Source organism: Anastrepha obliqua, chromosome 1, assembly GCF_027943255.1.
Source record: "Anastrepha obliqua isolate idAnaObli1 chromosome 1, idAnaObli1_1.0, whole genome shotgun sequence".
NCBI classification, from domain to species: Eukaryota; Metazoa; Arthropoda; class Insecta; order Diptera; family Tephritidae; genus Anastrepha; species Anastrepha obliqua.
Genome location: NC_072892.1, coordinates 154,104,837 through 154,119,433, shown reverse-complemented (window position 1 = coordinate 154,119,433; position 14,597 = coordinate 154,104,837). Strand labels below are relative to the sequence as shown.

The 14,597-nt window shown below is 35.7% G+C and overlaps 1 protein-coding gene across 1 annotated transcript in view; it reads right to left on the bottom strand.

Annotated features, from left to right (window-relative positions):
- LOC129246261 (uncharacterized) overlaps positions 1–12,673 on the bottom strand; it is a 122,018-nt gene extending 109,345 nt beyond the window's left edge. The window contains exon 1 of the mRNA XM_054885350.1: positions 11,638–12,673. Within this exon, the coding sequence (XP_054741325.1) occupies positions 11,638–12,673 (1,036 nt within the window). The remainder of the gene's footprint in view (positions 1–11,637) is intronic.
- Positions 12,674–14,597: the final 1,924 nt, after the last annotated feature.

Sequence of the window (14,597 nt, the reverse complement as noted above, 5' to 3'; positions counted from 1 at the left end):
TTTTCTATAAATGCATTCCATACCTTGGAGATGAGGGCAAATTTGTCAGTCTGCAGACGCTGATTCCGCTCGCTTTTTCTATCAAAACGAATAAATCGCATAATTTCTTTGAAACGATTTCTGTTCATTGTGCGTGAAAAAAATGCAGCGCTCCATTTCTTATTCCATAAATATGAAACGTTCAAGTTTCTTATTTCATATGCACCACGTGGAAATAAAATTGCAATGAAAGCATCTAACTCTTCTAAAGTTATACTCCTACTATTTGGAGCCAAAAACTCGACGTGCTTCTGATTCTGTGCACATTTTTATATGATTCATAGTTCCCTGGTCAAGTATTAACGAAAATTCACACCTTATGGTGCCCATCATAATGTTGGGCTGGCTGAGCCCTATCTATGCGAGCTGCATAGCAAGGGGCTATATACCGGGCACTTGGCGGGCTGTGAGAGTTGTGTTCATACCCAAGGCTGCCAAGAGCTCACATGGGAGACATGTGGATTTTAGGGCAATCAGAGTCTCATCTGTCTTGCTGAAAACCCTTGAGAGGCTGATTGACCTGCACGTACGAAGCGAGATTCAATGACAAAATCTCATCTCTCAAATTTCCTGGGCGTTCTCACGGGGCACTGCTCGCGGGGTATACATGCCGTGAGGCTCGGAATTACTTCGAGTTCTTTTTACGTCAGCTGTATGGAGGATGAGGTGGAATCATCTCAGCACCTGCTCCTTAGCTGACCAGCTCTCGCGGGACTAAGATTCGGGCATATTGGTTCTCAATTCTTTTCTGCGCTGATATAGCAGGTCTTGATAACAAAAATCTGATGAACTTCATCAGCATCACAAAGAGGCGAACACAACCGCAGACTAGGTTTACAAATAGAACTAATCCCGTCGCAAATATTTGTAATGCCGGACACAGAGCCAGTAATCTAATTTGAATGATCACTATTTTGCCTCACCTCGTGAGTTACTAGCAGTCGCTCTGTGCCCAGCATAAAGCAAACTGTAAGCACATGGCGTTTTCCTAAAACACAATTGGATGACATTTTCTTCGAAAACTACAGTTTTTGTGTTAAGTTTGATATTTTTCTGCGCAGATAACTTCATAAAATTTCATATATATTCTAGCGGTCAAAAGACCGCTCAGGATAGACAACGGTAGAGTTCATATTATTATTAGGAAAAACGAAAGAAGAGAAATCTATTTATATTGAGAAATTAAGCAGCTATGTATGTATTATAGAAAAAGTCATGCAGTAAGTTCAAGAAAAATAAAAACCTGAAATTTAATAATTTTGATTGCAGTCTCAAAAGCGATCAATTGATCGCTCTGGTTGGTTTAGTGTCAATAAAGAATAAATGCAAGATGAAATAGTTGATGCTTATCACTTACTATTCAACAAACTCTTTTAAGCCGCATTCAATTCACTTTCATATTATCAAAATCACTTTCGTTTTCATATAAAATTCACTCTCAGTATATAGTTGTTGTTGTTATTGTAATTTATGCTAATAATATTACGCTGCCCGCTTTTATCGGCGTCACATACAAGCACTTGATTTCATCGTCATTCACATAACTACACACACACACACATAGTACATTTATATGGTATATATGCAAGCAGCCACATTAGTTTTTGGAAGGCTGTTTGCTAAGTGTGAATGTGAAGGCTTTTACGTGCTGATCGACGTTGATCTTCTTTGCTATTTTCTTCACTCAAACGCATTATTCGTGATTCGCATTAATTTGTTTATTTTTTATTTTTTTTGTTTTGATTTTTCGTTTTATCTTCAGCTTCTTCATTATCTTCTAAGCGCCGCTGCTGTTGACTGTTTGCTGCAGCAGCTTCTTCTGAGCAGAAATTCACTTTTAGCTGCAAAACTTTCACTAATCAGCGTATGCACGTACACATCGACGTATGCATGTCTGTCAGTAGTGCTACGCACATAATTTGTATGTGTATGTGTGTGTGAGCAAATGTAGATGGCTGATTGCTTGGCCAGTCCGAAACCGAATTTATGTGGAAATTCCAACTGAACAAATATCGAAGCAAATGATTAAGTGATTTTACGTTAGTTTACACCCTGTAGTCAACGGTATTAGTTGTAAACTGCTTCACAACTAGTATGAGGCGCAGATCCAACTAGTCTGATAATTGACTTTTTTTAAAGTAGCTGGTATTTTTAATAAGTGCATGCTCTGCGAGAGGGCCAATTACAGATTTCGATTTCGATCTGAAACATACCAGTCGCATACTAGTTGAAAAGTGGACAATTAAAATACTGGTCCATTTAAGGGCCAAATGCCACTAGTTTGAGATTGATTTGCATGCCACTAATTTGAGAGATAAACTCCTTTTTATTAAGTATAATTTGTAATATCACACATTTTTATTTAGTAACCTTAGATTTGTTAAGAATATTAGCCTCCCATTGCCAAAGTGTTGATGGAAAGGAAATGTAGGTTTGAGAATTTTGACACCTTTACCTACTTATGAAGTATCATTGCCACTGAAGACATTGCGAAACTAGACGTTATCACCAGAATTAATAAAGTGAACGGCGCTATGCACAGCTCCGAGCTATCTGATCCTAGAGTACTCAGCGTACATACAAAATTATGGATCTTTAAGACAAATCTACTATCAGTACTATTGTATGGATCGGAAACCTGGCTCACAAATAATTGAGTCGAAATCAAAATGGAAAGCTGTGTGAACAGATGTTTACGCAGGATATTGAAGATCCATAAGTAGCGACCACCTATGCGCGAAGTGCAGAATCCAGCCGGTAGCTAACATGATAAAACTACGAAAGTGGAGGTGGAGGCGTTTCGCAAGGACGCAAATAAAATTTGTCGTCAAGCACTGGATTGGAATCCACAAGGTGCTCGCAAGGTTGGCCGCCAAAAAATATCTTGGATTAGAACTGTCCAGAAGGGAGTTGAAACGTCAGGAAAAACCTGGAACGAAATCAAGCTCCTTCAAAAAATAGAATCAGTTGGAGGTGTTTTACTGAGGCCCTATGCTCCAGTGCGAGAAACAGGAAGCGATGATGATGATATATACATACATAAATATTTCAAAATTTTTATCTTCGTAAGATTAAATAAAAGCATTTTTCATTATATTATATTTTAACAAAAGTATAATATTTCAAGTGCAATAAAGAATACAGGGGGTCAGTGGCAGAATTAGGCATTAGAAGTTAGAAAAAAAATTACTAACAATTTCATACAAAGAAAATAAGTGCGAACTTAATTTTTTTAATTATTTCTGGTCTCCGTACTCGGTGCCACTCGCTGGGGAAGTGATGTGCGGATGTCATTAAGATCGCGAACTATATTTTCTTTAGTGCAGTTATGGTCGCTGGTGTTGTTTCATAGTCTTTATTTTGAGATACGCCCGCAAGAAAAAATTCCATATGGTTCAGATCGCGCGACCTCGGTAGCCAGAATATGTCACTGAAAGAACTTATCAGTTTGTTAGGGAAGAAATCAGGTAGTATCATCAAGTACTTTTATGCCAAAAAAGGGGCTATTTATTGAACCAAATCCATTTTTCGGCTTTAAAAAATAATATTAAACAGGAAACCAAAAAATGGGCCCAAACTAAAATCAGGGAATACTGGAACGGCACAAGCGGCCTTAATCACTCCATAAAGTTTTTGAAATTCAGTGCCAACAGAACAAAATCTGCTCTAACCCTAATATAAAAAGTGCCTCAGTTTACTCTATGAAGCTCTTACAGATCACTTTGCCTGTAATAAACACTTTAACACAATAGGATTATCAAGTACAAGATTATGCAGGTTCTGCTGTGATGAAGAGGAGTCTATGGAACACTTAAGGGGGCCTCTTGTCAGTCGGCTTAACAAAATCGATTTTTTTACTGCAATAGATAGGTATATTATAGGAGAATATGCCCTCAAAATTTTATAGCGGAATTCAAAGTGATTTCTGAGTTACAGGCCTGTGTACCGTCCCTCGTGTGAGTATACTGTCTACCTTCTGAAAACTTTGAAACACATTTTCTTTTGAAACGATGTTTTTGACAATTTAAATATTAGTTAATAAAGATATTTAAAATGCGCAACTAATTAACTAACAAAATACAAAAAAAATCATATTTTAATGTTATTTAACACCTTTTTTGAAAAAAAAGAGAAATAAAGCACTTTTTTTCAATAATTAATTGTGTGTTCATGTTTTCATATTCTTATACAAGAGTGGTCTATTATATGCGGGAAGGCCTTCTGAATAAGACAATATTTTTCTTTTGTGTTTCTGGTGAAAACTACGACCGCAATCTTACACGACGTTTACTAGCGCGCAACTAGAAGCTGTGCGAGATCCCTCATATGTCAGCCATTTTGTTTTTTTATTTATGTTAAAAATTGTTTATTACTCTTCAATCATGCCTTAAAATAAATGCAAAAGATTTTTCCTGTGTGTCGCTTTTTTCGCCTCGAAAAAAATTTGAGAAAAAACACCTTTTTTTGAAGTCACTGATAAGGCCCCCCTTAATCACCAACTGTGAGGCATTAGGCCACAGGAGACACAGAATCCTGGGTTCGTACCTACTAGAGGAGACCTGCAATTGCTCCCTCCTAAGGAGCTGGTTCGATTCCTCGGTATACTAAATAATTATAATTAACTAATTAGGAGCGCAAAATAGATCAATTTGGTCGCAGTGCGTAAAGGTCTTAGCCTAACCCGTACAACCATTGCCATTACCATCGCCAAGTTCTCTTTGTGTGAGTGTGAATGAGTGTGTGCTGAAGGAAGGATGTTCTCTTGTTATTGGCCGAAAATAATTGTTCTTATAAACCTCTGTTCGAAATATTAGGAATGGGACGAATTTCCAAGTTTTAGCTATTCTTTGTATATTCAACTTTTTTATTATTTTTTTTTGTTATAAAAGTTTACTACATTCAACAACAAAAATCTTTTAACTCTTTGCTCCATATTCTCTAAAAAATATTAAAACTTTTTCGTATTTAAAAAAAAAATTGTTATGCAAATTTCCAACTTTTTTATCAGAATCTTGAGAAAATTTCAAGTTATGGTTTTTTATACCCCATTCAATTCTAGAATAATAAAGTGTAAGTTTGAAGTCGTTCAAAAATCGAGTTGGTTTCTGAACCTTCTTTTTGCGATCATAGGATGTTGAGAATTTTCTTCCATGTAACACAAAACAAAATTTGGAAAAGTTTTATTGACATATTTCGACTACTTCTGGATTTATTTTTTTTTTAATGTAAATTATATTATTAAAAAAATATAGTTCGTTCCATTTTCTCCTTCTTGATTGGCGCGATAACTGCTTAAGCGATTTTGGCCGAGTTTACAAAAAAACTGTTTGCCCTCGATAATTTTCAAAAAATTGTGGTCCAATTATTCCACTGCTGGACAATCCAGCAACTGACACCAAACCGTCATATTGGTACTGTGAAACGGCTGCTAATGTTTTAAAAGTGAGCTCAATTATTTATGTGACTAATAACGAAATCGTTCCAACAATGTGTTGTAAGCATTTTTACGCAAATTGTAGTTGTTAGAACTAAGCGCTTGCCCGATTGGAATTTTGAAGCGGTGCAATCTACAATAGCGAACAAAATCTATGACGAGCAGTTGCACATGAATCAGTGGCCTTGAATTACACTTCGATTGCGCACCCACGTTAATCATCCGTCCACTGCGACATCGTGACCAAATAACCCTCACTAATAAAGAAGCTAACGCTGAACACTCCCCACTCATACGCTTGTTGGTTAGGAGTAAAAATTTTAAAATTTAAAACCTAATTCTGCTGCCCTGCAGGGTGTTTCCCAATATTATTAAATGTTTTTTTGTTGTTACAATTAAAAATGTACTCGCTTTAATGGTTTACAGTACACAAGGTGAAGTCCAAAATAAACAAGACTGACGTCATAAAAATGTTTTTGATGGCGCCATCTTTTCACTGAGGTAGTGCGTTGGAAGCTACATCACTAGCAGACTTCCAGTGAAAGCTTGGTGACATTCGATTCAGTGGAAGCGAAGTTATTGGGTCTAAAGTGTCAGTATGTTTGTGTTATCACTACAAAAACGAGTTTCGAACAAAGAGCTAATATCAAATTTTGTTTTAAAATCGGTGAAACGTTTACCGAAACATATGAATTGATGAAACAAGTTTATGGCAATGATTGTCTATCTCGTGCCAGAGTTCATGAGTGGTTTACACGTTTCAGAGATGGTTGTGAGGACATAAATGACAAGGAACATACGGGCCGCCCAAAATCAGTGATCACCGAAAACTCCATCGAAATTGTTCGTAAATTTATCAAAATGAACCGAAATCATCGTTGAAATTCATGGAATCTGAGTTGGATATCTCCAAAATATCGATTTATCGCATTTTAAATCATCATTTGGGCTAACGAATTGTCTGTGCACGTTTCATTCCGCACAAGTTAACTGAGGACCAAAAATTGCTTAGAATTCAACATTAAAAAGACCTCATTAAAGAGGTAAGAAAAGATGAGAACTTCCTTTAAAATATTGTAACCGGCGATGAAACGTGGAGCCTCCAAAATTAAGTGCCGAATGGAAGGCGAGCCACCACCCAGACGAGCCACCACCCAAAAACTCGTGTTTGGGGAAGTCAAAAATCAAGTCGATGCTTATTTGTTTTTACGATTCCAAAGGAATTGTCTACAAGGATTTCGTGTTAACAGGCCAAACCTTCAATGCAATTCTGTATCCCTATCTTGGCATTTTGGAGCGTTTGTTGCATCGAATTCGTCGAATTCGCCCTGAATACCGTGAAGGAGGAAGCTGGCCATTATTGCTACTCTTGTGACTGATGTTTTGACTATAAATCGCATTTTAACCATCAACTACTCACCGTATTCGCCTGATTTGGCTTCCTATGACTTCTACCTATTTGCATTTGGCCATGAAAGGAAAAGGTTCTGCGTCCGTAGAGGCCATCCAAAAGGCTTGTACCAACATCCTAAAGGACATTCCGGATTCCGGTCAATGACCTGAAACACTCTTACGAAAAGCTTTTAGATCGCGCAGTACAGTGTATCGAGGCCAGAGGGGACTATTTTGAATAAATAAACTCGAAGTTATCAGAACAAAGCTCAGTCTTGTTTATTTTGGACTCCACCTTGTACAATAAAAGTAAAAAAGTGTTAAAGTCAACTAAAATAGGCGCAAATAAATCGTTTTGCAATCGGTAAAAGTCTGGACTTTTTCTGTCTTTTTTGGACTAGTTCGATTTCAGTAGCAAATTCTAGATGTAAGCTAGTATTATTTCTAACTATTTGGCTGTTTCACTGCAGCATATATATACATACCTATATATCTGTGCATGCTTTGACGTATAAGTAGTTGTACGAAGTTTTCTAAGGTCTCACTTAGGTAATTGCTCTTTGATTCGTCGCGCTTCTTCAATCCATTGCCAATGATGAGGGATTTAACTTTTTTATTTGGTGCTCAATTTATTTCTTTTTTTTTGCTTTTTTTTGTGGCAAAGTCAGCCAAGCAATTTAGTGAGTCATTCATTTGTGGTTACAAGATTTTAATTGTTGTTTTTGTGCTTCGTTTTGCTTATGTTGCAAGTTAAAACTTTCATTATACACTCACCGCGATTTGTTTACTAACCAAATGAGTTCATTTAAGTACTTTAAAGTAATTGATGGAGCGGACATGTCGTAAACGTCGTCTGATGTTTATATTTTATTTCTATATTACACAACGACAGATAAGTTTTGCGTCGGCCGTAATAGAGATGTGTGCAAATAGTAAATGACATTTTTGCAATTAAATTTCTTTTATTTAATTAGCTGCTATTCGCACTCAGTTACTTCAGTATTTATGTGTGTATGTATGTATGATATTATGTGTGTATTATGGAAATGAAAAAAATACTTAGCGGATAAGGCCATTTAAAATTACACAAGTGCTGCCAATGAAATTGTGATGTAATCTAAAAACTTAGTTGACTAGAAAAAAGAAGCGAATAGACGTAAGTTTAGATGAAACCGAATTAAAATTATCACGACGCTAACTAATTCAATTATAGTTAATTGTTTAATAAAAGTTGCTTATTTCTCAATCTAAAGCAAGAAGCTGTGAAGGAAGCACTGGTTCACTAAGGACTGTGACGCTAAGAAGAAGAAGAAGGGTGGCGTGCAAAATTGAATCAATGATGATTTTTTCTATTATTTACAATGTTTTTGGTGGTAGAATTCGTTTGTAATTTCTTTGTAAATATTGCTTATTCTTTAACTAAAACCACATAATTCAAGCTTTCAAACTTTAAACAAAATTTAGAAATTTTCTGATATAATCTGAATTTTTAGAAAATTTTCGTGTAGGCAGTAACATCACTCATGAAATTATAGAAAAATTAATGTAAGTTTTAAGCATAAGACTTCATCGGAAAACCTCCTCTTCATAAAAAAAAATAAAAAATTTAATAAAACTCTTACTCTTCCTCTTTTGACTAGGAACCCCGATAAGAGAGATCCAGGCGCCCCGTGAAGTGCTTAAGAGAAAGATTCCGGGGATGAGTTTTGGACTTTTACACTTTGGCGACGGCAAATATCGCAGGCATCGAGCAATATGCTGTTTGAGCTTTTCAACGACATAGACATAGCGCAGCGAATAAAAACCCAGCGGCTAAGTTGGTTGGGCAATGTCGTCCGAATGGATACAAGCGCTCCGGCTCTGGTAGCTGAGGAAGAGGAAGGCCTCCTCTGCGTGAAAAAAATATCAAATGGAAAAGGACTTGGCTTCACTTGGTGTAAACAAATGGCGCCGGTTAACACGAGAAAGAACCCATTGACCACTTTGTTAAACTCGGCCAAAACCACGTAAACGGTTAACGCGCCAATCAAGAAGAACAAGACATTTTTTGTTATTTAAATTTTTATAGAAGTTGAAGTGTGCAAAAAAGGGTTTAATTTGATAGATAAAGGGTTAGAGTATATCAAATAAACAACGTTAACACACAACAAAAAAATGTTTTTTTATTGATTATATTTTATAACTCATTTATGTTATATGAAATTTCATTTATTTTTCAGTCACAATCTGAGTCGCTTTCATCTAAACGAAGCTCTTCATATTCGATACCTTTACCAAAAAGAAATTGCAATAGGTACTTCTTTATCCAAAAAAATTTTTATTTTTAAATAAATGTGAGTTTTAGATAAAGACGATATCACCAGATTGGACAAACAGAAAAGTGTTTCACAGCGTATTTTCCTGTGCTTTTGCGTGTATGATGCTCGCGATAATTTCGTAAGCCTTTGTTTTTAGGTTCTACTGCTTCTTCTCACATTTGTCCGAAGTAAGTGGAACAGTATTTATAATGTCAGCTCCGTGAATTCAAATTTTATGTACAGAGCTGTCCATATTGAACCAGGGATATTTTGTAGCCAAGTATTCAGCTGGTTTTGTAGAGTGTTGATGGTAAAAATTTAATATTAAATCGATATCGAGAAGAAATGGAACGTGAAATCACGCTGAATCCATAAATTGGTGCTTCGCTTACACCAGTTATCTCCATCTGGTTCATGGAAAAAACGCCTGGCTACACTCAAAAAATCGAATCCACGCATGCAATGTGAAACTTATGATGACACTAAAATTTCATACCTCTGTTGGTTTAATTATTAATATTCAGGCAGTTATTTGATCTATTTCAACACTAACTTAGCCTCGACCCACATTAGTGAGCTGAAGATGGCCGCGAACTTTCCCAAAGTAATATGTCTTTTCTAATAGCGATCGCCCCCCGACAGTATTTCTGCTCCTGTTAGGCAACACATCGTTAAATGCGACTAAGACCAATAAGTCCGTCCCACGCGTTTACCGAAATCATTATTCTCGTAGTCCACGCTGTGACGTGTTTTCCATGAAAATTTTGGACTACAACCTTATCAAGATCAAATGACAAGGAGTGAAGCTTCAGTCAATTGATCTTTTGAAGCGCCGAAGCTTCTCTGATTGCACTTTGAAAATTTGTTCACAATTTATGGGGTCAAGGCAGCCTGCCAAAACACTTTTTCGCTTCGATTTTGATGAAATTTTTTGCAACGCTCTACTATAAAAAAAAATATGATACGTACGCTTCTGTTAAGTGTTTGGCCGAGCTGCTCCTCCTATTTGTGGTGTGCGTCTTGATGTTGTTCCACAAATAGACTCTTCTGTACAGTGGAATAAATTGTGTAAAATTGGGGGCGGAAATATTGAAAAGTAACAAAATTTTTCATTCTTCGTGTAAGTCTTCTTTTTTTGAAAAAAGAAAAAATGGTGCTAACTATAGAATTGTTTGCATACTTTCTGAAGGCCATTGAACAGGTAGTATCGGTAGCGCAGCTGATTTGATTTAGTTTTATTTTATTATGTCTCTAAACTCCCAAATTGTGATTAAATAAGTTTAAACTGTTAATATTTCTTTATGTATTTTGAAAGTTTAGAAACCAAAGTATGAACAAAATAGATATTGGTTTTGCTCTACTGCTACTACCTCTTCAACTTGCCTTGATATTTTCCGATAAAAAATGAAAACAAATTCGAAAAACTTAAACGTAAAAAAATACCGAAAATTTAAATAAAATTTAAAGAAAGATTTAAATTTTTTTCAAATTCCAGTATTTTATTTAAAAAATAATTTTTTTTTTTCAATTTTTCGGTAGTTTTTTGGGAAAGATTTTTTTTAATTTTTCCAAACTTCGGTATTTTTTTCGTAAAAAACTTATTTAAATGGTTTCTTATTTTTTAAAATTTCGATATTTTTTAGTTTTGAACTTTTTTTTTTCAAAAATATTGGTAATTTCTTTGGTTAATAAATTCTTTTTAATTTTTCTTTGAATTCTAAAATTACGGAATTTTTTACCAAACAAATCTTTACTTTTTTTATTAATTTTTCTTTAATTCTGTTCTAAAAAAATTTCTTTCGAAAAATTTTTTTGGTAAAAAAATAGGTTTTTGTTAATTTTTCTTTAAACTTATTTAAAATTTCGGTATTTGTTTACCAAATCTTTAATTTTTTCTTATTTTTTTTTTTTAATTTCGATACGTTTTTTGAATTATGCTCCATAGAATTATTTTATTAACCAAGCAGATGCTTCGAATTTTTTTAGAAATCTTCAAATTTTTATGTTAAATGATATTTACATATCTTTTTTATGGACAGGCGAAATTTCATTTTCGGTTTTATTTTTAATAAATTATTTATCTAATACAAGGTGGCGCAAAATGAATCATCTTATAAGATGATTAATAATTTATGGAAACGGCATCGTTCGTAAATCATAATTGACACTTGGGACCTAGACAGCTGCAGTAGACAAGCAGACAAGTCATGCAACGCGTGAAGATCGAAATAAACATTTCCATCACTAAAAATCATTTTGTTCATTTAGTAAAAAAGTTATTCAATAACAAAATTAGATGATTAATTCAGCGCCACCTTGTATAAATAAGGCCTATTAATAAGTATAAAACCTTAGAACTAAAATATTACAGATTTGAAAGCAAACATTCCAAGCTCTCTTTTTAGCATAATTAAAAAAAAAATCTCATCTGAAAGAACAGCTATGAACACGTAATAATAAAGAAATATCTCTTACCTGTTGCTGCCCGGCCTTCCTCATGTGGAATCTCGTTGGTGAGCAAATGCTCGTCATCGGACAGCACAGAACTTTGCTCGTCCGAGCTGCCATCCTTTGCCGCTGCCGCCTCCGTTGGTTCATGTTGCATATCCGCATAATCCACTTGATTGCGATAGAATTTCAGTCGCTGCGTCACGTTCACGTCGTGTGCGTCAAGCGCACCATTCAAATAGGTAAAAACATTCTTCTGGAAGCAACTAAAGGTTGGTTGAATATAACAATCGCGTATAATGTCATCCCATAAATCGTTGCCGGTGGAGAAACGTCTCGCGAAACGCATGAAAATCGAATCGCCGCCATTGTTGCGCGCGCTGTCACTGCCGTTGTAGCTACCTTGGCCACTTTGACTATGATTGCTCCAGCTATAACTGCTATTGCTTGTCGCATCTAATGATTGCCATTTGCTGGTGTTAATTGATGCCATCTGGCTGCTGTGCTCGTCGGAGGCAGAGTACAGTGTACTGTTGCCATGATTGCTACTTGGCTGCATTGGCGTCGTACTTTCATACAAGTCCACCATTATGACTGGCGTCACAAATTCAATCGCCAGCACGATGGCGATTAGCAGCGCCATTGGACATCGTCCGGCGAACAAGTGACAGCTATTAAGCATCATTCGCATGCGCTGGTAATGTGTGGTGACGACTGTAGCGTCTGTTCGAAATGTTCTTGTGGCAGATGAGTTGTTTGCTTGCGCTGCCCTACTGTGCCGATTTCGCACGCAATGCTTGTGGTTGAAGGTAGCAGCAGATGTGTGACTATTTTTGTTGCTGCTGTTGGTGTCGTGTGTTGTATTTGCCAACCAATTTGGTGTTATGATTGATCTATGGTATGTATTTTTTGCTGTGGCTGTTATTTCCACTTTTGCATCGGTGGTTCTCACCATCGCGGCTGCTAGCAATCCTTCTTGGCTGTAGTGAATTTGTTCTTTTTGCTGCTGTTCTTGGTTTCGTGGTTGCTTCAACTTTTGAAGCTGTTTGTGGTTTTGCTGCATTTGTCGATTTTTGTTGATATTTTCGCTTCAATAATATTCACTTCACTATGGAATTTCTTGCATTTATTTTATTATTAGATTTTCTAATACTTTAATGATAGAGTCTAGTTCAACATTTAACTACTTTCTACTTCGTCCAGATCTTTGCCATCAGCTTAAGTATCCGGTTGTACTCTTTCTTTCAGGCTACAAAGTATGAGAGAATTAAAATAATCACTTAATCACTGGTAGTGTGGAATTCCACCGAAATACAATTAAGAAAACAAAAATTTAAGAAAAAAAAATTATTAATAACTTCTGGTATTTCTGAGGAAAATTGCACTAAATAAAATACGAATAGTTATTATTTCTTGATCATCGGTTTCAAGTCTTCACTTTCGGCATTTAGGAATGCGTTATTTATTATATTCTGGATAATATAAGCCCATGGTGAAAATATTTTTAGAGGCGTGTCCGAGATTTGAACGTATCAGATCATGTAACTGGGGTTGTAACAGCGAATTGTTTACGAAAAAAATTAGATTGTATTGGTGATATACGAAAAAAATCAGCGCAACCTTCACTAATGTTCGCCTCGTTACCGTTTGAACTACGACTGATTGGATGAGTGTGTGAGTGCGTGTGAAATGATCCCAAGTGACGTGGGAGTCAAAGTCTCCATCACAATTTTCTTTTTAACCATAGCTAAAGAGCAGCCCTGGTAAATCTATTATCCTCTAGTAGAAGTTAGTCTCAAAAATTTGTTTTGCACCCTCTACATACATGAGAATCTATTGAATAAAGTTTTATACTCGGATATATAAGCAAATCAAGAAATTAAAATATCTTAAGAATAAATACCAAGGAAGAAATTTAAAGCAATAAGTAATTAGTTATTTTAAGTCCTTAGATGATCTGCTTTTCAAAAACTATATATAGCGGAACATCAAAGATAATTCGAAATCATTTTGGAATTTTGTAAAATCTAAAAAGTCGAGTTCGAGTATACCTGCTGCGATGATGTTGGATAATATATTAGCAAGTACAGCTGCTGAAGTAGCTAATTATGTTTCAGTTGATGAGGTATCCCCTGACTTTTCATCCGAGATATCCTCATCTCTAATTTTTTTCTCTCAAACGTCGAAACAAACAGATGCTGATGGTCTTGCAACTATTTTCCTTAAGAATTCTCCAGTCATCTCTAAACTATTTCAAAGCAAAATTTATTTTGCGGTTAAGTCTTTAATTAACCCAAACCAACATGATTTTGTAACTGGCTGTTCTACAGCTGCTAATCTTGCTGTTTTTAGCGAATTTTTTATTTCATCGCTTTTTAAAGGGCTCCGTGTTGATTGCGTCTGTACTGACTTCTCTAAGGCATTTGACAAAGTGTCGCACGAGATTTTTGAGTAAACAAGTAGGCTTACTTGGGCTTTCACTCCACCTTTCTGCAATGGCTTGAGTCATATTTGACGGAAAGACGGTGTGTGGTATAAATTGATGGAGTTTTATCGAATCACTTTGTTGACATTTCACGGGTCCCCCAAGGGAGCATCTTAGGGCCACTTCTTTTTGTCATTTTTATAAATGACATAAGCTAATGTTTTACTATTTCTAATTTCTTGCTCTTCTCAGTTGATTTCAACAACTTTTCATCTGTTAAGGACTCAGTGGATGCTCAGAAGCTTCAACTCGACTTGAACAATCTTCATCGTTGGTGCAGAAGTTCGCGTCTGTCCTTAAGTATTAAAAAATGTTGTCATTTAACATTTTTGAGGCATCAGTGTATTTTTAGCACATCCTTAACCATTTCAGTCTTACAAAATTTTCCTTTAGTCGCCATACATACAACTGAGTTTTCTGATCCGTATACACTTATAAACTGCTTTTTACGTCTCTTGTTCGTTCTTACCTAGAGTACGCTGTTATCATTTGGAGACCTTAC